This window comes from Perkinsus marinus, assembly GCF_000006405.1.
Source record: "Perkinsus marinus ATCC 50983 genomic scaffold scf_1104296930258, whole genome shotgun sequence".
NCBI classification, from domain to species: domain Eukaryota; phylum Perkinsozoa; order Perkinsida; family Perkinsidae; genus Perkinsus; species Perkinsus marinus.
In genome coordinates this window covers 31,039-54,909 of record NW_003216178.1, presented here as the reverse complement: position 1 = coordinate 54,909, position 23,871 = coordinate 31,039, and the positions used below count along the sequence as shown (strand labels likewise).

Here is a 23,871-nt window from a genome sequence, read left to right as displayed (position 1 = left end):
TTTCGCTCGCCATGATATATCAGTAACCGTCCGAACATGACCGTTTCGACTCAACATGTGATGTATGATGATATAAGTATATCTGTAAAGTTTCAGCTCAAACTCTTATTCGTTAATGAGAAACACAGATTTTTTGAATTTGCCTAAGAAAAAAATACGCTCTTAGTCGTTGAGTAGAATAGTGCACTCGTAGGTGAGCATAGTTGACACGGCAGAGAACAATGAGTATTTGGATGTCGCGACGAAGTACTCCGTGCCTCAGTGGATTCATGGAAAGCTACAGGTAGGGGTTAATATAGAGTGTAAGGTTCAGCGGTCCGAACGGTGTAGGTGTCGGCGTTTGAGCAATCGCTAGTTAAGAAGAGGAAAGCTCTGGCGAAGGAAGTGGAGGATATTCAGAAACGACGCAAACTTGACCAGATGAGCCACGGCAATGTAATCGAGATGGTATTTGAATATTCGGTTGGGGGGGCGCGACGTTCGTGATGATTTTCGAGATGTGAGGTTATGTGTAATACAGTGGATGTTCGTCAGGTCTTACGCTCGTTGCATAGGGAGGAGGTGGAGTTTGAGACGAACAACTTCGAAACGGAGGTGGGAGTAGTACTCTTACTGTGAGTGGTAGTAGATGGTGGTGTTCTCACGCAGTGTGCTACGATGGCGATGGAAGCGGACCTTAGGAGGCTGCGACAAGTCATTGATAGTGATCCGCAGAGGAAGGCTGAGGTAGTATTCGAATTCAAGAGTTTATTCACGTCAAGAAAACAGGAGGAATCACGAATAGGCGTACATGGTCAGGTGCCGGTGAACCTGGTGGAAGCTCTGAGTGAGGTACTAGATGGTGCTAAGCCGACTGCTCAAGAGAACGCCTCCTCTACTGTTTGAACGATATTTCCCTAGTTAAAATACTGTTGTGTGTGGGTGGACGTTTTTTTCTACATGGGAAACGGGGGTGTCAGTTCTTCCTTATGGTAGCTTGGCTACACTTACTCGGTATCAAGGGCACTGCATAGGGGCAGCGGAATGCCTCCGATGGCTAGGGTGAGGGAGTGTCGACTCATCTGGGGATGGGATTCATGATTAGTAGTAGGAGTGGGAGCAGGTTTATTCACTCGGGTTGAAATGGTCATCTTGGGTGGGAAAGGAATTTCAGATGTTCGTCCTGATCCAGGAAGTGATGCATATTGTGTGATCTCGGAGAGGGACCATGATAGCAACACGAGGAGGATCGCTAGTAGGATGCACTCTGTGTTAGTACGAATAGGGAACTCAGTTCGGGGGCCTAGAAGAGTTATTCCTGGTATAGTGGTTTCGAGTGTTCATTCGAGCATTCGGCGATGTGGGAGGAATACCCACTTGCGTGATTTTCAGTGGCACTATGATACGCGAACTCCTTCACAGTTGTTGTTTTCTTTTGATCATCCCGTTCGTATTCATGTCACGTGCTGCCTCTAACGTGTGCCCTTCGAATCTTGTTCCTGTACCGAGGGCGGCAACGAAGGGAAGTGCTGATAGGGTTCAGGTAGTAGGAGGGGATATTCCTCGATGGTTGGGATGATTTTCGGGAGTAGGTTCGTGTTGGTGTTCTCGCTCTACAGGGGGCATTCTCAGAGCATTGTATTGTGCTGAGTAAGCTCGATATCAAAGGAGTAACCATCACCCCATGCGAGGTACTCTATAGTCAATTTCATGGCGCGCGGTAAATCTGTCGGCTCAGGTTCGTACTGTTGCCGAGTTGAATGCCTGTGATGGTATCATCATACCCGGTGGCGAGTCTACAGCTATGAAAATAATTTCTGACGGTGGAGAAGATGATATCATTGAGGGATTGAGGTACTAGAAAATCTCGGCAGATGGTTTTTTTTCAATGCTCTGTGGTATATTAGTAACTCTCGTTTTTGGGATGCGACGTTCTATCAAGGCTGCTCAAGCGATTTACCGTATAGTGAATATTCAACGGCTCTTTGATATGTGTAAAGAGTATGTATTACTTTCCTTCTACGAGCACTATGGGGACTGTAGGGAGCTATGTCAAGTTTGCTATTCAATTGGGTGTTGCTGCCAGTTTCCACAATATTAGGGTATGCTATTCATCTGTAGTGCAGTATACGTTCTTCGTATGGTTGATACTCATTGTGTGGTTTGCATCATCATGTATTCCCCTTAGGCACTTTGCCCTTTCTGGGCGTCCCGTCTGGGGTACCTGCGCTGGTACCATCCTCCTAGCTAAGACTGTGTGCCAGAGTAGTAGGAATGCCTCTGGTACAATAGTGGAGCACACTGAATGCAAGTGAGATATGTGTTGGAATCCATGTTCGGTCGGCTCAGCCTCGGAGTTCGGCAGTTTCTCGAACTGATTATAGGAGTTTATATATACGAATTGGGGTAGAAGTGTTTAGAAACCAATTAGAAATTCCCAGAAATTCTCTCAAAGTTTTCATATTGCCATTGGCACATGTGGTTGAGCATGTGCATAGTTCCCACTCTGCTTCCTATCTCGGTCACTCGCGTTTAGAAGGGAGCTGTGGATGCCTTATTGACCCGAAGTGCATCGAAATCACGAGGGATTCTGTTCGTCGTGGTGATGGGGAATTGAATCCGCGTCTATGAATTCTCTCTCTTGGGAAAGCCTTAGTTATAACTACTGCATTAAGGGCAAGGATGAGCGCGAGGTGTGGTATTGAGTGAGATCAGAGTTTGCTGCTCAGGTACGGTAACCCCATCGGCGTTATGGACATCAAAGTGTCCCGCAACTACTTCGGCCGTCAGTTGAATTCTTTCGAGGCGACCATTGATCAGGGCTGCGTGAGTGGTTGTTGTTGATCTCTGTTATTAGTTGACGCTTCTACCCTGTACAGGTGTTTGCTGATGTTCCCGCTGTTTTCATCCGAGCACCGGCAATCCTCGATGTGGACTCTGAGAAAGTGACTGTATTAGGTAGTGTAGGGGTGGAATTTACGAGTGTTGTTTGCGCATTGGATTGAATATTAACCGGTAACATACGTGACAATCCTATACGGGACAGAAATCGTCACAACAACACCTTCCTTACAGTGGTATTGCATTTAAATGAAGTACTAGTAATACTTGGAATGAGTACGACGTTTCATAGGAGGTTGAGGCATCGTAGACCTGCTGCCTTGAACATTTCCGGACCATTTGAGTATCTGCTGCTCGCATTGTAGGCACTATTCATCATCCGTCATTCGAGGGTCCTATGATATGCGCAGCTAAGGAGGATAACATTCTGGTGACATGCTTCCATCCTGAGCTCACTGATGATCATACTGTAAGATGTCGACAAGCAATTTGATATGCACATGGTCAACTAGATGTATCGGTGGCAATATGAAAATTTCGGGAAATTCTCATTGGTTTCTCAACACGTCTACTTTAATACGTATATAAACTCCTGAGCTCAGCTCAGCTGAGGAGAGCGAACATGTATTCCTCCAACACTGGGGAAATTCCAGAATGCGCCGCTCAGCTTCAGCGATACTATGAGGGGACAATTGAGGAATTTCACTGCTGTGAGATTAACATGGCCGCCCTGTCTGTCACTGGGCGTTTCACGGTATTATAGGAGTTTGCTCAGGTACACTCATACTTCCTGCGAGAATTCATCGTACCTTACGTTATGAGAAACCAGCAATAGACGCGGTAATTCTTAGGCTCTGTCTCAGCTTTTCGGTTGCCGAAGACCGTCTCTCGATTGCTGTGTGACACTAGGTTACTCTCATATACTGCCGATTCTGGTTGTGTTGTAGTGGAGGTCGGAACGGCGGAGTGGTGGGATATGCCCGGCTGAAGCATAGCGCCTGATTCGTTCAGTGAACCCCAGTGGAAAATCTCCACGAATATATATGCCGACGCTGGTAAATGAATTTCGCTGAGATTAACTGATGGAGTTCGCACTCGATATGCAGGCTCCTCGGTGCCACCACTGAACACGTTTGAGGCCTTTCTCGTAACTCCGTTGGTCATCTTCATCGTAGGAAATTTATTGTTTGTCATCACTACGGTAGAGTGAGGGTTCCTCTCACCAAACGTTCCCATGGCTGCTTTATCGTTCATGCTGGCGGCACGGCATGCTGCTATGACCGCCGGCACTCAAAATGAGCCTCTCTTAGCTGGTCATGACCCCGATGGTGGTAGTAGCGCTGTCACTTTTTACTCTCTGATGTGTCACTTCGGTTTAGGTCATCGAGTAGTGCCAGACCCCGATGCGCAAGCCAGGGAAATGCAGCGGATATCGAGTGCGGCGGCGAAGAAGACGTTACTCATATCGGCCATCATAATAGCAGCGCTCTTTTTAGGTGGGCTCAATCTATTGTTGCTATACCACTAGTGAAATACCGTTCGTTTAACCGCCATGCATTTTTTTATTGTTTTCGTTTTCTCTTTGTTTCTATAACTGCTATATAATTATCAAGTCGTGAAATGTGTGAGTAAGATAGGACCGATCGGATGCTCTCTCTCTTCAGCGAAGTGGACTATACAGTTCGAGATTCATGGGCCTATGCCGGACATTCTGCAGCATCAGGGTTACCTCCGCCGATACGGTGAGAGCAGCCGAGTACCGCCTATGGAGGAGCAACAGGACGTATCTCTTCTACTGGACGGGTTCGTTGGAGTCCCCTGATGATGATATATACAGTCGCTATTGCCATTGTCACACTTTGTCTAGGTTGACACATTTGTGCATCATTTTTGTGAAGACCATTAACTTGATAATTTCTAATGACCTGATATGATCTCTTGCGTGCCACATTGTCATGGGAGAGGTTTACTATAGTGAATACTTGTTCGTTCGGCTGAAGCAGTTCTTCTCGTGGAGTTTTGTGTGAACACATTCATCATCCTGTTGTGACTCATGTGAAATATAACGCTTGAGTCGGGGTAAGGCTGCCCCGAGGAGAATATTAGAATATAAAAATAATGTCGTGGTATGGAATTTAATATCATTCATTGCTTCAATATTACTATAGGCATCACTCACAGTGATATGCACAGCGATTTAGCCGTGAATATGCGGTCATTCATAAGCAGCCCTCAAGCAGCTGCAGCAGCGTTCACCGGGCCTGTGATTGAGGCTACCAGCAGCAGCAGTAGCAGTAGCGATACGATATCTCCGTCCTCGGCAGCCACCGCCCTGTCCTCTTCTACTTTATCATCTCCTATAAGCGTTAGTGAGGAGGGTATAGCTGGCCAGAAAAAGAAGAAAGAGATCATACTCATTGGTGGATCTTTGGGGAAGAGGACTATGATAAAGAAGCATCTACAAAATGTAAGGAGGCACCACCTTCGCTCAGTGCCTGATGAGCTTCTTCTGACCAGCATTTCCCCGATGTGCAAGAAGTCTGGGTCTCGCCACATGATATCTATAGAAACGCCAGAGTCGTGACAAGCCCTCAGGTGAGATTACACCCTCGGTCGTGGCAGCATCTTGTGCATGCGTGCATCAGGGACGAGTCGATGGGGGGCCGCCCGGTAGGACCTATGCGGTGCCCAGCAATCAGGTCTCGGCAAACGGTGTAGTCGATTATAGTGGAGTATTAGACTCTCTTGAAAAGGACCTAATAACACGGTGAGAAATCATTTGTGGGAAACACATCTGAGTTGCTCATGCCTTGTGATTGATCGATATATTTCCCTGTGGTAGGGGTAACAGTGTAGGAGAATATGCACATGGTCAACTACATGTGTCGGTGACTAGATGAAAATTTCAAAGAAATTTGAATATTTCTTGTTGGTTTCTGAGCACTTCTACCCGGATTCGAATACAAACTTCTATAATTAGTGAGGAAGTTTCCAAGCTGAGAAGAAGGGTCATATATCTCAACACTGGCTAGAGGCAGTAGACAACTATATACTAGTTGCTTGTGAATGACTGTAACCACTCCAAGTGCTGGTGCGGCGCCATGGTCGTGTTCCCGAGAGACGCATCTTCGTAGGTCACAGACAGCAGAGATCCTCGGAGTAGTTCCAATGTTGGACGCATTCGTGCCGTTCGCAGACCGTATTTGTGCGGCTTTAGGACTACCATATTGCGGCAACAACCCTCTAACTACTGAACATCGGGTCCCAACACTGAGTATTGAACCAATGAGAAGTTGGGTTGTCTTCAGACTGATAAGGCCCTCATGCAGAAGTGCTTAGCCGCAAAGGGCCTTCGCCATTGCGAAAGTCGGTGTTTCACATCGGCTGCACATGCCCTCGAGTGGAGGCGGCCGACAAAAGAAGCTCCGCTGGTCGTGAAGCCAGCGAACAGTGGGGGCTGCGACGGCGTTAGTGTGTAGGGCCTCACAAGGCTGGCTGTGGAGGAGCGTTGCTGTGCTGGATAGGTGCGTCGCAGAGGAGGAAGTTCGGGACGCATTTGATGATAATATGTATCGAGTGAATGCCGAGAGGCTGACCAACGAGAAAATGGTCGTCCAGGAGTAAGTGCCTCATCTGACTTTGGGAAATCAATCGCGCAGGTATCTAGGAGCTTTGGAGGAAGAACCTATGCGAAGTAGTCTGAGGAGGAAGAGGGCTAAACCTGGCGATAACTGTGACGATCTGTATGCACGATCTGCCCTTAATCGTTCGGGTCTCCATCGTTCCCTATGGCAGGGATTCATCGTCCTCGGGTGTTGCTGAGGCCGCCGGGAGAAGTTGTCGATCTTGTTACGAGTTCATTGTCAACACAGTCTCGACAGATGGTCATCACCTGGTCTCTGACATCTGGCGTGGCACGCCCAAAGCGAAACCTGGCTCAACTGAGTGCCTCTATGACATACAGGTTAGCGTGTGAACTCACCTGTGATACGAACTCACCCTAGGGTTACTGTAGGAATCAGTATCGTGGTCGGAGTGTCCGCGCCAAGTACTGAACTACGTCTTCCAGGTGTTAGATGCTACGGGTGTCCGTAACGGTGCCGCTCATACAGAGCTCATGCTACGCGGTAGGGGCATTCAATTGTTGGTATGTTGGGATTGTTGTGGTAGGCGAAGACGTGTGCCTGATCGAAGTGAATGCCCGAATCGCTGGGGAAGTTCGCGGAGGTGAGTTGGAGTCTTGAGAGTTTCAAGTCCTGCTACTGGTATTGTCTTCAGACCTTCTCCGACGAGTCGTCCCTGAGCAGGAGCCCTTCGACCAGTTGTATTGGCTGCTGTTCTCATTAATAAAACCAGTTGAATTCATAGAGGCTACCCGGGTCTATCTTCCAGAGTCTGACTACAACGTCACAGCGTTATTCCTGCAATGTTCGGAAGAGGGTACAGGCCTTTCCTTATGCGTTCAGAGAGATATGGTTCAGGTCCTTCAATGATATCTGTCCGCTACTTGTACAGTATAACACAGCGTTCACAATTCTGCCGCTTTGGTCGAGCCCTTTCGCCGCTGAACCAAGCCGCACCATTCCACGACGAGGAGCGTTTCATGAAGATCGCGGAAGGAATACCGCGAGTTCGTAACCTTAAGAAAACATGCGATTTAATCTCATCACCAGGTGGGCTAGGGTATATCGCTGTTACTCAGTGTTGTGCGAGCGTAGAGGAATATATGTTTGATTTTCTCAGCTGAGCGCAGGAGTTTCCTCACAAATCATAGAAACCAACAAGAATTTCCCAAAATTTCCCGAGTCTTTCCATATTGTATTGTCATCAACATATGTAGTTGGACATGCGCATATTTTCCTACACTGCTCAGGTGTGGTTATTATGAGGGCTGAGAAGACTCGCGAGGGGCGGCACAAGATCAGCAAGTTGACTGCACGAATCAGAAAATCTGAGAAAGATGGAACACTGTGGGCCTCAGTGAGTGACCATTCAGGCCATTGTTCCCTCCCGCTCAGATACACCCCGAAGCATTCGAACGAGGCAGGCTCGCATTTCTGGCAGTCCGTCGGGAAGACTAACCTATGGAGACGATTTCATTAGCTTTGATATGAACCTATCATTCAGTATGATGTATAATTCATCCTATTGCTTGGGCTTGCCTGATCTACGGCAACACCCGTGCCGTTATTTTTTCATAATCTTTTCTCAAGTTCATAGAAAATTGTCGAGTGGTGAGGGAGGCTGCGAGTGCGATTCTTGATATGCAGCTTTTTACGGCGTAATGATGGAAACCCGAGCACCGAATTAATGTCCTTATTTGTGTCGGTGAAGTTCTAATCCGCGGACACAGCAGTTCTCCGAACTGTTCCATTTCATGGAAAGAAAATCACTTCGCTCCGCTCATCGAGTTTGCATACGAACGTAGCTCGGTCTTCATAACAAGCTTTACGGCTTTCGTCACTTTGGCACTTGTTGAGTGCGAAGTCTGCTACGACTTCTCTCTGAGGAGGAACAGGACGGTAGACGATCATATTATATGAGCAATTGTTGTTCGTGCAATTTTCATGCATATTGATGTAAGTAGCGCGCGCCCAGGCTGGTGTTGAAGGGGGGGTCGGTCGTGTCGACCCTGGGTGAGGGTGATGAACGTTGTGTATAGACTATCGTGTCAGACGTGTGTAGTGTTGTTTCTGAGAGTTCATGGATCAGCAGCTGAGTCTATCGGACTCCTGTAGACTTCAACGAAGCATAGCGGCTGAGAAGCAAGCCGTGAAGGCTCGGATAGCGTAGTTCTGGGTGGCGGGGGTTTTAATAGGGACACCATGGGGCTTTTTTATAAAGGATTTGGGTAGTAGTTTGAGACCCATTGCAACGTGGATAGGTTCTGCTTGAATTAGTGCGCTGGGACTAGCAATAGAGTGTCCCGTGGGGGTTTTAGGTAGTCTAGGATGCATTTTTAGTAACAGTTAGGATGGGCGAATTGATTACATTTCGTGATGCGTTCGAGTGAGAATGGTAGGTATTTCAAGAGGGAGGAGAGTAAAATATGGCGGAACTTGGACGAGGTCAGACGGAAAGCCAAGAAGCTCGAGGAAGGCCGCGAGTTGGCTGAGCAGAAAAAGCAAAGCCTCATCCAGCTTGAACGGGTGTGTTAGTCGGAGGAGGAGTTGGCGGCCGGACTGTCAACGCTATAGGTGCGGAAGCGGCGAGAGGCAGAGAACTCTAGGCGGGCTCTTGAGATCAAGACGAGCCTAGATACCATCAAAGAGCAGGTAGATTCGATATAGGAGAGGTAGGCCTGATGGGTCTAGCAGCATCTCAAGAACAAGGCATGCACCTTGGCGGCTAAGAGGGAGGCCACACGGGAGGCTAGGAAGGAGAGGGCGGAAATCATACGAATGAAGCACATGGAGCAGGTAGGACTATATTAGGCGGAGGGAGAGGGACGGTCGTGGACCCTTCAGGCTAGGGAAGTAGCTGCCAAGTCTGAGAGAGCTGTGGCGATCCACCGAGCGTCGCTTGAGGCTAAGTTGCAGGTGGGCACTGGACGGGGTCGGCTGGGAAGAGCCTTGCGGTCAGGCGAAAGCGGAGAAAGAGAAAAAACAGCGGATGGTGCGAGAGGAAGCTCAGCGGAAACGAGCCGTAGTGTTGGAGGTGTCCTTGAGATGGTTCATTTGGTCGGTGTAGGCTGTCCTGGCTCGGGCTCAAGCTGATAAGGCTGAGCTGGCTGCCTTGGAGGAGGAGGAGATGCGGTGTTTGCAGCGACTTCAGCACTCTAGGATGCTATCGCAAGCCTCGCTACAGGTAGTGGTCACTGACCACTGGTCAGCGTTGGAGGAATATATGTTTGCTCTCCTCAACTGAGCTCAGTTATTTTCTCACTAATATACGAATTAGCGTGGAAGTGTACAGAAACCAAGTAGAATTTTCCGAAATTCCCCAAATTTTTCTACTGTTGCACACATGTGCATATTTTCCTATACTGGTAGTGGCTGCATGCTTCAGCGAGGTGGATGAGTGTTTTCAGGGCTTGGAGGGTCCACAGGGTCAGAGCAGCTCGTTGCGTACGATGATGGGCTCACGAGGGGCAGCGACCCTGCTGGAGGGAGAGGGCCTGCCTTGGTCACCTAGCAAGAGTGAGGAGGGCTCTTATATTACAGTGGTCTGTGAGGTTGGCAATGTGCAGGTAAACTGTATTCTTACTCTTCGAAATTTGCGCCTCCATCTCGGTCAACGGGGAAGAACGATGGCAATAAAGGCGGCAACTATCGGGAGCGTCCTGGTAGGCCTCTTCGAGGGAGCAAGCACCAGGAAGATCTGCCGAGTTTGTCCACTGTAGATGGTCTTGGGGTGTCCCTAGTCCAAAGGTGCTGTGCTTGTAGGTGGCGGTGGAGTCGGACGATGAGGGCCCTCCCTTGCTGGGTGGTACGACTAGCAGTATTGACAGACACCATAGAGGTGGTTCTCATATAACGCCCACGGGGGAGGTACTGCTGAATGTAGGGGAATCCTTCCGAGTGCGGTGCTTTCAGAGAGCGGGGAGTAGCGGCTGAGAGGATATACGCTATAGGTGGTGATTGCGTTACGACATGCTTGAGAAGGGTTGTTGTTGTTCATGAGGAAGGTTTGCGTTGAGGGGCTTGTACGGTGAAGAGTTGCCTAGTAGTGGGTTGATGGGATTAGGCAGGATAGTGGCGGGGTTGCTCTCATACCATACGGCATGGCATCGATAACTATCAGTTTGTTAATGGAAAGTCATATAGAAGTCCATGGAAGATCTTGTTGGGTTCACCTATGGCGAGCTGAACTCGTAAGCTTGTCTACTTCCACAGGCTAGTTGTGTGACAACTTACTCTGTTACCATGTCCTTGCAAGCACGCGATCATCTTGATATGTGGGCCCGCAGATCTAATAGTGTGGGAATAGAGTGACATTCCACAGGCATTCCGAGTATGTTTATGGGCCTACCGGAGTTTTTCAAGGACTAGTTTCGCCGCCTTGGTGGAGGAAACTCAGCGGGCGTGCTGTTTGTAGTTGATCCGCGCATTCGAGAGTTATACTCTTAGTCTCTTTCGGGTCGATCGTAGGGCGTCTGCCTGAGCGTAAACCGATAATGTTGTGGTAACTCACAGTTTGTATATTTCATACATCATCGAATTTGAGAGTCCACCGTAACGAACTGATAATAGCCTTGTGTTGTCGAGCTGGAGGCCTTAGGGTGTATCCCATTCGGACCGGTGCCAACGGGAGGAAACAGGTTATCAGAAGAGTATTCAATTTCCCAGCGCAACACGGTGTGTATGTAGTGCCGAGCGCCGGAATTGAACTCGCGTGTATCAGTTTGGAAGTGCAGAGCTCGACTGCTTGACTATTTTGTCCTTTTGAATTGTTGTTGTACTTCTATAGGATTATAGTTCATCGCATTTGAATATCAGAGAACTATCTCCTGTAGTGCCACAGAGGGTCCTTGTGATTTACTCACCGAGGCAGTGGGAGACCGAGGAAATCGTGGAAGGGTGGCCGAACGACGACGTTGAGCTTTTTGTTATCATAATGAGTTCTGTGCGGAAGAATTTCTCCGAGCACAAGGTCTATGCAGCGCACCACACAGACCATTTAAAGGACAAGTCTTACGCTTTCTATAGGGAAGTAGAAACGCCTACGCTGCGAAGTCTGGGCTTCTTTGGGAGAAGTAGTATGGGACGCCGTTCCAGGCCGTTCGGCGTCGGAGGGGTTTCGCCGAGAGCAATCATAGCGCTCTTCATCTCGGCATATTTCGATGACTCAGTGTGATACTTGCTTAGTGTTCACATTCGATAAGGGCAAGTGGAGAGAGAGAATACGAAAGCGAGCGTATGAAGGTCATGTTCTCATTGGCGTCAGTGCGATCTTCCTCATAGGCTTTTTCATCACGACGGGATTAGGTGGGCTCTAGGCCCATCACTCTGTGTTGATATCGAAGTGGACAGGTATGGTGTCGACCAAGAGCAACCGCCAGAAGCTGGATGAACATATGGTGATGCTGAGGAGCCAATGGGGAGACTATGAGACGAGGATGGCGCAGTATAGGGAGAGGAACAGCGCAGGGAAGAGGAAAAAATTGAGCACGCCAGTTGTGGCGGCGGATGATTGACCTGATGTGATGTTTCAAGCATCTGGCCTTGTTTCACGTTGTGTGCGTTGGTAATGTGGGGGAACTGGAGGTCTATACAGCCCTTGGACCGTGGTGGGGAACGATCATTGTCATTGGTCTCTGGGGCGGAGGTTCGGTTTTCGATAATTCGCTGAAATTTTGGGAGCTATAACGTATGCCATCACTTCACCAGTAGTAGTAGTAGTAGTTGTTGTTGCTGTCGAGCGCTCTGTTTTGCCCTGGGAGTACGCTCGAGGGAGGCCTTAAAAGTAACTCTGTGAAAACTGCCAGGCGAGAGGGATCCAACTTGGTCCCTTCTGTAATGAGTCGTCATGAGTCGAAAACTGGTGATGGAGTGGTATCATCAGCTCCCACAGCAGCATGGGTAGCAGTGCCTGTATGATCACCATTGGAAATGGCGCTGAATGGGAAGGTGGTTCTCCAAAGGAACGGCGATCGGCTGAAGGGACTCGTCCAGATTCGAGTTACTATCTTTACTATCGGGTTACCATGAGGTCGGGATCCCGACCTCGTGGATGTTGCTTGTGTCGTTGATCAGTGGCAAGGAGGGAAAAGAACGAGGAAGTGAATATAGCTGCTATGGAGTGGTGACGATCCTGTCATCTCAGTGTGCTATTGTACGCCCTCCTGTTCCCTCGTCACTACCTGAACATAGTTCTTATACTGCCGCCAGGCTGATGAGGCCTCTTATGAGAGGTAAATGTTAATATGGGTGTCTGCCAGGTATCGGCATTCACACAGGAATCGAAGGTGAATTGACATCATCATCACTGCTGCATCACAAGATGTACTTGCCGCCTGGCCCTCGAGGGTTAAGACTTCGAACTCTCGAGATGGTCCACGAAACAGACTCTGTGAAATAAAGGGATGACGCTTCCATCCATAAGGGATCAGTGTGTCAACAAACTGTCGACCTCACCCGTCATGTTCGCCATGATACTTGATCTCTCACTTGTGCATCTGGGGGAGATAAGATGTCCGTATCACCACAATTCCAAAGTTTTCTGATCTATACCATCCGACACTGTATCAGAAATCACCAATATGTGCAAGCCCTAGGATGTGCGGCTGGCTGGGTACTCTGGGGCTTGCTTCCTGAGATGGTGCTCAGTTTGTTATGGTATCGTCTGATCGATGATGTCTCGGTTGATATTCCGCCCGGCTATCCGAACGCTATCGCCATCGATCGACCGCCGTCTCCTCTTCTTCTCACTACAACAGCTTCGACAGGGACACCAGTAAGACGTCTATAGTGTATCATTACGACTGTTGGTGGTAACAGGTACTCACCGCTGATTAAGAGGAATCGAATACCGTTTATCAACTTTGAGACGGGCGCGCCAAAAGCGGTAGATGAAGCCTTTCAACTGCACTGTGCTCATCGATGCTTCCGACAGAACATGTCCCAGCCGTCGGTGGTCACGCCGTTCACACAGGAGAAACAACGGAAGATCCTCAAGCTGGTGAACGAGACAGCACCATTGAGGTGGGCAATCGAATTATCGCACTTTGATGCCGACAGGATCTGTTTTAGGCTTTTTCGTGGTCGTGTTATTCCACAACTGAGTACCTTCCGATTTCGAGGAGGAGGTTGGGAGCTGCTATTCAGGCCTGGCGCATTTTAGGCTATGATTTAGGTCGGCTCATGACGGGCCAAATCGGCGTCTTCCATCGAGGAGGAGGCCATCGTCAACGACTCCGTCTTATCGACTACAAGCGCGGCCGGAAGGATATCTACGCCACCGTCTTGCGAATTGAATACTGCCCGGGACGGTGAACTGTCTTGTAATCTTCTCGTGCATCGCTCCGCTCAGGACCTCATTCTTAGCTTTGATACAGTACACTGATGGAGTTCTCTCGTATATAGTAGCACCGGAGACACTGCGCCCGGGAGACCGAGTGAGGCAGGCTTAGAAGTCCCGTGCCTGAGCTGAGATCAGGTCGTGGCCAGCGAGAAAGCGCCGATCACTCCGGGGAATAGTCTGCCACTGAGGAACATACCCGCTGGTACCATCATTCACAACCTGGAACCCCGGCCAGGTGAGAATCAGCTTGGACATTCTCATGATGATGACAGGCCAGGTGCGGGCGGACAGATCAATAGGTCTGCTGGTTGCTTTGCGGCTATCATGTCGAAGGATTCCCAGTGGGCTACGATTAAGCTTAACTCCACTGAGATTAAGAGGTTCCCTCTGGACTGTTGGGCGGTGGTCGGACAAGTAAACGACATGCCTTTCCATCTTATGGTTGAGTTGTGCCGAATAGGTTGGCAACGCGAATTTCTGGGCGCGCGCTAAAGGCCACTGTCGAGTGAAGCGGTGGCTTGGATGGAGACCTTGTGATACTGCGGAACAGTGAGCTTGTCCTGAGACTCGTATTGTCCTTCAGCCGTCCATGGTGTTGCTAAAAACCCTGTGGAGCATCCCCATGGTGGTGGCACCTCTCACAAGGGGCCCAAGCGAAACCCTGTGTCCCCCTGGGGCGGCCTGGTCCTTCAAAAAACGAGGTGGGCACGTTGCTCTCGGCATAGATTTTCGCACTACGTACAGGTCGCGTCACAAGCCGAGGACGAACGTCATCTCTCCTCCTTCTGGTGCCACCACTCGGGGAGTGTGATCTTCCCTCAGTGGGCTATTGCATGTGGTGTTTCTGTATAGTAGACATCTTTGGTTGGCTTAGCGGTTTTCATTGGATGCTGTAGTTTAAATATACTCATCGATTCTCCTTCCACTCATACGTGTACCGCTCGGGCAAGCGCCATACAACTCGAGGGAGGTCAGGACACGAGTTCAACAGCCTGTAAGGTAGCGGCTCGTCTTTCTGAGTCTGGAGCTGTGAGCGCATATCCAGATATGTGGAGTGAGAAACTCTTGGTGCGTTCGAGTCGGCCAGCGTCGGCTCCCTAGGTTCTCCAAGGCTCCGAAGGATTGTCACCAAAAGGCGCGATGGGCTCTCTGAAGTTCCTCGAGATCATAATAAGCGAATACCAAACGGTGTGGTCTGAATCCACCGATGTCTACCAATTTTTGGCGACTACAATATCGCCATAAAAAAATTCAGGTTTCTTACTCAGTACGAAGAACATATAGCATATCTCCAGCGTTGCAGGGACGTCTTAGCCTCTAGGATGGAGAAAGGGAGCCCGCCTCGAGTCGTTTTAGTATGTTTAGTCCTCTCAACAGCATTTGCCTTTCCTAAGCAGTGCTAGCCAGTTGGCCCTACCCTGCCGTGATATGCAATATGAGAATTGCATTATTCCCTCATCAAAAAATGGTGAAGGCTTTTCCTCTCAAGGTCTCTCCCCAATGAAGATATACTGTTTGCGAGGCGGTGCCAATTAGTCACCATTCATGTTCTGTTTCTCTGTTCGGTCAACTCATTTGCGTTATTAGTGACGGACCGGATCACATGAAATTTTCGCAAATAAACAGTTGAACATTTGTGACTAAGTAGCAGGATGAGTACAACTCCGTTCAGCGAGAAGCTAATACAATATGAATGCGACTAACGGCTCATCGAGACACGGTATAAATATAATCGTTGTCGCCATGTCGAAATATTTCATCCGCGCGCAACACTCAGCTATGAAGGGGGCACAAAACTAATGAAATATGAAATTTGTCACGAGGCTGAACTGTTGCCGAACAGTGGCGTTAACGCATCTATCTCATTAGTCTTGAGTGCCGGCATCCGGAATCTGAAAAAGGGTAATACGAATCGATCCGCTGGAGTCAATAGGCACCGGTGCACGATTGATTCATGCCACAACAGATAACTGATGGAGTGCAGTTGCTGCGAATTGAATTCCACATTAAAAACTGATTCTCACAGAGCTTTCATCATCTTCGGCACTCTCCTCTGAGGAGCGCTTGACCCTCAAGGGGAGCAGCTCGTTCCACCGTGGGCAAGCCTCGATAGTCTCAGTGCAGCGGTTGACCTTGTTGATCACTCTACCGACTACTGCGTGGGTACCCGACACCTTGGCAACACACTGGGGCGAACCGTGACCCTGAGGAAGGTTTCAGCTCACACGCTTCCCCAGGTCTGCTATTTTGGTCTGAACAAGGCCCAGTTTGCCACGTGCCTACAGGAAGCAGTCAGCAACGAGATGTATGCCTGCTTGCTTTCCCCGTATGGATACAGTTTTGATTTTCTTCATCAAAACCGAAACTCGTTTGACGTTCTCCATGAGGTCTTTGCTCCTAGGAAGCACAGCTGAAACGGCCTAATGTGACAGTAAGATCCTACTGTATAGCTGATTTCACACGTCTGAGGCCATTGGAAAATTCCTCGACAGAGAGGCTTCCATCACCACTGACATCGAGGATCGTCCACAGCTCCTCCATTTCACTCGGCTCGAGGTCCAGGACCTGCCATCGTCATTACTAGGCGATAAAGAGCATCGTGTGTGTTGTTTTGCATGGGTGTCTGGCACAATGGCCGTATCCATGTTGCACATGCCGAGGGTACTTTAAGCTTGTTCTGGACAGTCGTGTTGTACAGTACTGCCTCTTGGAACTCATCGAATGAGAGCTCTCCACTGCCGTCAGCGTCTAAGTCATTGAACAACTGAGCGAGGCTGTTCATCTGAGGCAGCACTGGAGTCTCAGGAAACAAGACCCGAATAATCTACGCATAGCCCTACATCGTTCTGCTTCTCCCGCTCACGTATCTTAGCTTGCTCCTCAGCATCAGCTTTTGCGATAGAGAAAGCGTTTTCGACAATCACAGCGGTTATCAGGTTCATCAAAACCATCACCACACACTGAGTAGACACACAATGCCATAGCTCCTTAGAGGCGATCATCGTGTCATCGTTACCAATATGACAGCCACGAAGAAAACAGTCACAGTTATGGGCGCCTTGGCCTGCATCGGTCTGACAAACGAAACACCACCTCCGGAGAAGATTTATGGTCTGACATCACTGACCTTGCTATTGCTGCCCAGGAGTCGAGGGTCATGACTTGGAATAAGGTGAGCATGGCACGAGAGACGCTCCCGAAGTGGTCTTGCACCATCACGTCGCCGCTGAACTATGCAGTGAAAGGAACAAGATTAAAGCAGAATTGGTGATTCCTACTTAAACACTTCCATACGGCCGATGATCTCCACAGCGAAGATGGAGAATATGAACAGTATCGACGCTATCAGAATGTATCTACCACGGTGGTGTTCCTCGAGACCTCCACGCAGCCGCTCAGGTCGATACAACGCGCTGCTTACGTCCATAATAGCGTTCTGGCTGATGAGGCCAAGCCTCTGACCATGTTCCACACGACGTGGAAGAATGGAACGACTCGGACAGCTCTGATGACCCGAATTAGTCTCATTAAACCTACTGGTGCTGGCGCATAATACAGGTGACTACCACTCACGTAGCGACTGCATAACACGGAAAGTGTCGTGAGTGTTCGAGTTCGAGCTGCTCGACCATGCAGCAATACAGTATAGGAGTATCTGTTCTGGCAGCTACTATTGCTGCAGGCGGCTTAAGATGAGCCCATACCAGAATAGCCTCTGCCATGTACCATATACTGTACAGGAGATAGAGACGTCCGTAACCTGGACCGGAGGATATTTGTGGGTAGCATAACTCCGGCCCACCTACACAGCAATCTTAGTGAGATATCGAATGTAAAGAATGTAACGAAGAACTGCTCGAGCGTCGTGTACCTTCCCAATTGCCACAACACTCGCATGCGCGACTGATAAACAAATCACGCCGGGTCAAAGCCTATAGAGCACGACGTCATCAGCTACCATCACTAGTTCGAATAGTCGTATAGATCAACCGGACAGGGATCCATGGGTATTCACGGGGAAAGACTTACAGGCCGTCACTGTGGTCGGTCGTTTGCGCACTGAACTGCATCCCCAGGAATACGCAGTGAATGATGGTTATAAAGCCCATGAGCCGTTCGTGTGATGGGCTATCTACGTAGAGCTTGAGCCTGCTATAGGACGCAACTATGGACAACCTTGGCATAACCGTAGTGCCTGCTCCCTCACGAAGTGTGTTGAAAAAATTATTCGTGCTGAGAAAAAGATGCTACGAATGGGCCCCACCGTGGGAAGTAAGGATGCTTATAGCTTGTTCCGCTTTTAATAGCCCTATCAATGTATCTATAAAACTGGCTAGTTCACGGAAGTCTGTGACACGGATACCCACACTCGCCGAACTAGATTATCCAGATGGATGAGCTCGAGCAACCATGCAAGGAGCCAGTTCTTATGATACAGCTTGTCGATGTAGTCAGTCATGAGCTCTCCAGCCTATTCAGAGTCATCAGGAAAGAACTCCTGGCTTGATCGTCGGCTACAACGGGTCCTCCCGACTCGCTGTCGCCGTCAGTTGGATCGTGGCTGAGCCTCCCATTGTTTTGGTAACGCTCGCTAGTTATCCCGCGGGTATTCTTACTCTCCTGCTTCGAAGAGTACCCGCCTGTGACGACATAGTCACTGAATTGAATCGATGACTTGGTCAGGCCAACCGTTGGAGGCGCGGATGCATGACGGTGACTCGTTGCTTCGATCAAAATCTATCACCGTCCCATCGGTCCGGTACACGTATTCCTGTGATGAAGTCATGTATTCTAGGATGCTCGGACAATGCACGTATCACTCGCAGCGACCTCCGTCTTTTAGCTTGGTTCTTGCTTTCCTGGGGCTCATGCCCATCTGGTTGGACTCGCGCGCTCTGATTGAGTTGATCGTGACTGAGTTTCGAAGGTACCGAGTCACCTCAGAGGTTAAGTGCTCGTTGAGAAAATCTGGGACGTACGTGATGGGTGTAATGAACCTCGGTATGGTCTTCCGTTTCTCGGCGCCACGTGGAGGAGAATCCATAGGGACAGTATAAGGTTACCTCATACACTGAAAACAACGCAATCAGGCCGACAGGGAAGATCCCGATCTCGAATAGAGTGGCGAAACGGAAGGCTTGAGAAGCTGAGGTTGCTAAAGGTGATGAGGAGGCCTCTGAGATGAGACGACAGGGAATGGGAAGAACAATGGACCTTTTCGATAGGGTTGTGGACAAGGCCATCAGCAACACTATGCGAAGTCTCAGGTCGACTTGATCTCCCAAAGCAGGGTCTTGGTACTCAGGTAGAGAGAAGCTCATTGCCACTACGATCAACGGCCAGGAGTTGACGAAGGTGAGGTACAGTCGATAGTTCCTGTTGGTAGTAAAGGAAGTTTCAAAAACCTCGAGAACTACTTGGAACTGTTGTATCATGCTGACGACACACTCTACAAACCTGGAACTCCAAATAATCATCGAATCTGCCAGCTCTTTGTCCTCGTAACCCGATCGTTCGAAATGTGAGAGTCGCTGATCCGTCTTGACGGATACTAGTAATACCCGTCTTGAATTGCAAGACAGCAATAAAAACTGTAATACAAAGAATTACGGTATTACAAGGATTGTAATACCGTGTCACATACCTCTGATAACTATACACCTTCTGAGTAATATGTACTAGGCGGTGGACGCCTCACTTAGCCTGAGCGGAACTCTAAAGCACGAAAGGGATTACTTTTTAACTTCCTCATAATGTGGTCCATCAGAACAACCGAAAATGACATAGATTTTCAATCTAAAGTTGTCTCGGCATTGAGTGCGGCGAAGGCTTCGTGTTCAGGATGCTGTGAACCCTCTCGTGTTGTTGTACTATTCGAGCCGGAAGTTATCGCAATGACGATCTGGTATGAGCATGACAAGTGGATATTCCTGATCATATTGAGAACTCAAACCCCAGCTGAGTATGGATAAGCATGATAACACCGAGTGCCTCCAAGCATGCCCAGGACCGGCAAGGCACATTATGGGAGGTTCTCTGGATCATCTGTTATCTTATCATCGCCTCGTTGCCCATCGTAGACTGCGCTCATACGAGCCATGGCCCGGCCTGAACTTGCCAAGAATTGCCTATCTACATCAGCACTTTGATTAAACGAAATCTCGCTGGCATGCTTCTCTCAAACACAATTCGATTCCATAAGCACGTACGTTGTTCCTCCTCCACCTTAGACTTGATGTAAAGGGCAATCCCTCCGCATGCAGTAGCAAAGACCCCGATACCCACGCCGAATGCTACCAAGCCTTCCATCAAGGTGTGCCCAAGGTCGCCCGTAGCGCACATCCTGAGATGGATACCTTTAGCACTCAGTCGAGAAGCTCATCAGTTCGCTGCTTTCAGAGTAGCCAGCGCTTACCGTCCTGCCTTGCCGATTGAGTCTGTGCTTCCTGAATCAATGGCGAACGAGCTCTGCTGCACAGCAGCTGGGCTGAGCATGTGGTCCATATCGTCATAGTCAGGACCATCATCGTCGTAGTCATCATAGTCCCCGTCATCGTAGTCTCCATCATCATCCTCGTTATCATGCTTATGGTCATGAGCCTTCGCGCCCACACCGTCAACTGCGACAGCGTTGCACAACACTCATGCAGCGAAGCCTCACCAGGCTTGTGTTCCCCTGTGTCGATTCTATGTTCACCGTCTCCCTCACCATGTGGATGACTATCTACTTCACCACCGTTGTCGGCTCCTCCTTCCTGTAGGAGTGGACGACTGTGCACCGCTTCGCCTGTCTGGGAAGCTCCTGAAATTTAGGCTTTGAGATGCGAGATCGGTACACTGTGGCGACCTGAATCCCCAGGGTCCACGTCATGGTCAAGAGCGTGATCTTGGTCTTGCAACGGAGCGGTGTGTTCCGAGTGACCTGGGAACGCCGTTCCTGAGAGCATACATATCCTCCTGACCTCAGCAGAGCATCAAGGCTACGCACCGATCACATGGGGATGGTACCCTGGACTGCCAATCCCGAACAAGTGATCAAGGGCAACCATTCAAGAGGGATGAACAACCATGGAAACGTCGCGAAATCACGCGACCTCACCGTCTGCCCCATAACGCGACTTCCAAGGATGAGTTTCACTCCATTGTGGCGGTGCCTGGTGGCATCGAATTGCTGCCTCCAGAACAGCTCTAATAAGGCCGCCAAACTCGACGCACTAAGTGACGTACGATAACTGCGGTCCAATTCCTTGTATGAGAGGCTCTACGCAACAACCATGCTTGCATACAGAGCCACCACCAATACCACAACAATTCCCTTTATTAAAACGTGTCACTGAACTTGAACCTTCGAGGAAAGACATGATAGATGGTATATAAGAACTCCACGATATTTTACTGCTGTCTTCTTCAGAGGCAACCAAAGCTCATTAGGTGTGGCTCTATTCCGACAACAGGTTTTATGGAGGCAGATACTTCCCCTATGACGGACTGAACACAATCTTCTCAAACATTATGAGCTCAGAAACTTGTTGGATAGAGGTTTCAATCATCGCTGATCGTGAGTCATCAGTCAGTTCGATAAGTGTCACCATCACCATTGGGAGCATGTCTCTGTTCTGGCAGCATACCCTTAGAACGGAGATCTTCCCTCTCGAGGTCGTGTTTTACCCAACTGGGCATCTTCGGTAAGGTGGACACCAACACCAACTGTACTGCCAATATCAAATGCTCCACACCGAACACCGAAGCAACGACGAACCGACCGTACCCGGCCAGGACGGTGTCCCCTCGGAAGAACCTGAACGAACAACAGTGAGATCGAACTCACAGAACAACGCCACTTGCCCTACTGTGGAAACACCTCGGGCATCTGATCACTGGCAAAACCAAACAAGATGCAATTCGTGAACACTGCTGCCCAGCACATGAATTCCACAATTTGGCACCATAATCTGTTCAGGCTCGGGTCCAAGGGATGGGAGGGTCTATACATAGGCCCACAGTGACGAGTCAAGCCGAGTTTCAACTCGTCCGAATATCTGAACGTACAGTTGTCACTCAACACAGGCAGTGGCGCTAAAGGTGGCTACCTCTCGATGACCATAGCGATAAGGCTGACCAGGGAACACAGAGGCATCGATGTGGCCCCGAATACGGTGACGTAGCCGAACGTGATGACGACCTGAAGGGCATGAGAGTATCTCCCCACTGCTATCAACGAGCCCACCTCTAGGTAGTCGTCAAAGACCTCATGCTCGTCCAACTCCTCAGCACGATGGAGCTGCTCATCGGCGCTAGTGGCTGGAGGCACCTTAGCGCTGCCGAAGGTGCGGTATAAGTGAATAAATGGTATCTACCAGGACCAAGAGTCAGCCCAGTAAGTGCAGAGCTCCCACCATCCTACCAGAGTTTCTATCGCAAATCTTCTGAATGTATCAACATAATACAGGGAGACCAGTTCGCCGCGCAATTTCATGATATCCAACTGAAGACATCACAGACTGGATTTTCCAGGACCATATCCGGCAGCTACTCACCTCGTACAAGCCGACATAGAAGAGGACTGAATAACAATCAAGAGCCTCAAAAAGAAAGCGCTTGAAAACTAAGGACTTCTGGTACTGGACCATCAGTGGCCAGTTCTCGAGCTTGGTCAACCAAGCCGCAATGTCGCGATATCTGCATGGACGGTACGCTCTTGAGGGTAGCCACGACTCACGTTAGATTCATGAACTGAATAACTATCGTGTGACTGAGGACCGGCAGCATGCTCCACGGAATCACGCTGTCGGAATTCGGGTCAAAGATGTGACCAGGCTCAGCGAAGTGGGCTAGTTGCGGTATGTAAAACGGTGAACTGAAAGAGATGACAAACGATTGTATGGTAAACTGCGGAGACGGCCAGCGCACACAAAATGAGACTCGAGACCTTCAGCAAGAGTCGAGTTAGGTCCGTGGATGTAGCCTTGAAGATTGAGAGAACACATACCAACACAGAAGGCACAGAGGACCATGAAGGCAGTGACTAAGGCGGAAACGGCGAAACCAAGGGCTCTACGCCAAACAGGACAATACCTGAAAAAATGACTGCGGTCATTGACATTAATGACTCCTACTTCTCAGTGGCACCAGTGACGGGAGACCGCCTGTGGGAGTAGGCCTGATAATGAGGGTTCGCTCTCTGGGCCTCGCGCTGACCCTTGTTGAAGCAGCTGTCAATAGTATCGGTGGCTCGAGTAGTCCATCCACCATATTCAAGCCAAGACGGCAGGGCCACACTCCAGACCAGGAGGAAGAAGGCATACCTGATACTGCACTAGCTGAAGAAGGCGAGCAAGCGCCTTACCAAGGCACGTAGGGTGAGTCCACGACACTAGATCCAGTCTCCCCGACAGCCCAGAGGACGACTGCGAAGAGGCTCGGTGGGGCCAGCCAGTATATGATGATGCTGATAAAGTTGAAATAGTCCCGCACTGGCAAGAGGGCAGTCCGCACTTCATGCTCAGTGAAGGGCTCTGGTAGGCTCTGCACCTCTACAGCATCTGGCAAGACACTGAGGCCACCTCCATATCATGATGACATACCATCCAAGTCGAAGCCGCATATCGAATAGATCGCATTGGTGACAGCAGTGGTGGTCTCTAGCCAGGACAGATGAACAGGACGAGGAGCATCACGGACCGGCACCAACGCACCTGGCCAAACCACTGATAGAAATTCCAAGTCTGAGAGCTTACCTTGTGCCTTGGGCAGTGGCCACATTTCCTTCCCACTAGATATGGACGGGAGTTCTTTACTAGAAATCATCGACAGGATATGAGCATCATCAGCCAACCGCAGTAAGGCCGTTTCAGATTCCGCAGATACGTACACTACTGGTTTACCGCCCTACAGATACGGACCGCTGATCAACACAAAACCTCACCTGGCAGCTCATACCTTGTCACTGCTTTTGCTTGGCACCTTAGCCCAAGCCTTGAGCCCTCTCTCAGCTGAGTTGAGCTCTTGGACGATGTAGTCCCTATCCTCTTGAGTACCGCACAAAACAGCCACCGCAGCAGCAGAACCCATCATGAGTTCTCCACCCCC

At 49.5% G+C, this 23,871-nt stretch overlaps 4 protein-coding genes across 4 annotated transcripts in view; 3 read left to right on the top strand and 1 right to left on the bottom strand.

The window, feature by feature from the left end:
- Nucleotides 1–885, top strand: part of Pmar_PMAR007877 (hypothetical protein) — a gene marked incomplete at both ends in the record, with an annotated part of 1,357 nt that extends 472 nt beyond the window's left edge. The window contains 6 exons of the mRNA XM_002787138.1: nucleotides 24–57; nucleotides 194–283; nucleotides 331–435; nucleotides 535–594; nucleotides 649–726; nucleotides 799–885. Coding sequence (XP_002787184.1) covers nucleotides 24–57; nucleotides 194–283; nucleotides 331–435; nucleotides 535–594; nucleotides 649–726; nucleotides 799–885 — 454 coding nt within the window. The remainder of the gene's footprint in view (nucleotides 1–23; nucleotides 58–193; nucleotides 284–330; nucleotides 436–534; nucleotides 595–648; nucleotides 727–798) is intronic.
- Nucleotides 886–1,403: 518 nt separating this feature from the next.
- Pmar_PMAR007876 (pyridoxine biosynthesis protein 2, putative) lies at nucleotides 1,404–3,744 on the top strand. The gene is made up of 8 exons (XM_002787137.1): nucleotides 1,404–1,522; nucleotides 1,572–1,670; nucleotides 1,718–1,833; nucleotides 2,168–2,290; nucleotides 2,709–2,805; nucleotides 2,859–2,937; nucleotides 3,186–3,289; nucleotides 3,596–3,744. Exons 1-8 carry the CDS (start codon nucleotides 1,436–1,438, stop codon nucleotides 3,653–3,655), a joined length of 765 nt encoding a protein of 254 aa, XP_002787183.1. The 5' UTR covers nucleotides 1,404–1,435; the 3' UTR covers nucleotides 3,656–3,744.
- A 310-nt stretch (nucleotides 3,745–4,054) lies between these two features.
- Nucleotides 4,055–14,593, top strand: Pmar_PMAR007875 (50s ribosomal protein l2, putative; the record flags this gene model as incomplete). Its single annotated transcript, XM_002787136.1, has 29 exons — nucleotides 4,055–4,151; nucleotides 4,200–4,316; nucleotides 4,485–4,562; nucleotides 5,145–5,287; nucleotides 5,338–5,415; nucleotides 5,466–5,587; nucleotides 6,345–6,440; nucleotides 6,480–6,563; nucleotides 6,616–6,784; nucleotides 6,836–6,947; nucleotides 6,991–7,047; nucleotides 7,302–7,493; nucleotides 7,694–7,790; nucleotides 8,843–8,969; nucleotides 9,018–9,095; nucleotides 9,138–9,239; nucleotides 9,288–9,359; nucleotides 9,403–9,465; nucleotides 9,511–9,627; nucleotides 9,851–10,009; nucleotides 13,375–13,463; nucleotides 13,512–13,567; nucleotides 13,615–13,750; nucleotides 13,792–13,876; nucleotides 13,918–14,017; nucleotides 14,060–14,196; nucleotides 14,243–14,315; nucleotides 14,366–14,483; nucleotides 14,527–14,593. 29 exons carry the CDS (start codon nucleotides 4,055–4,057, stop codon nucleotides 14,591–14,593), a joined length of 3,021 nt encoding a protein of 1,006 aa, XP_002787182.1.
- Nucleotides 14,594–15,647: 1,054 nt separating this feature from the next.
- Nucleotides 15,648–23,856, bottom strand: Pmar_PMAR007873 (hypothetical protein; the record flags this gene model as incomplete). Its single annotated transcript, XM_002787135.1, has 33 exons — nucleotides 15,648–15,674; nucleotides 15,807–15,956; nucleotides 16,008–16,061; nucleotides 16,119–16,179; nucleotides 16,226–16,347; nucleotides 16,448–16,564; nucleotides 16,623–16,742; nucleotides 16,799–16,856; nucleotides 16,910–17,008; nucleotides 17,061–17,138; nucleotides 17,812–18,015; nucleotides 18,047–18,103; nucleotides 18,150–18,253; nucleotides 18,603–18,677; nucleotides 18,762–18,853; nucleotides 19,992–20,125; nucleotides 20,198–20,402; nucleotides 20,444–20,469; nucleotides 20,511–20,719; nucleotides 20,882–20,970; nucleotides 21,411–21,580; nucleotides 21,633–21,821; nucleotides 21,873–21,964; nucleotides 22,010–22,135; nucleotides 22,187–22,267; nucleotides 22,320–22,461; nucleotides 22,502–22,639; nucleotides 22,693–22,857; nucleotides 22,899–23,087; nucleotides 23,129–23,324; nucleotides 23,367–23,477; nucleotides 23,520–23,670; nucleotides 23,722–23,856. The coding sequence occupies 33 exons, from the start codon at nucleotides 23,854–23,856 to the stop codon at nucleotides 15,648–15,650; spliced, it is 3,966 nt and encodes a 1,321-aa protein (XP_002787181.1).
- Nucleotides 23,857–23,871: the final 15 nt, after the last annotated feature.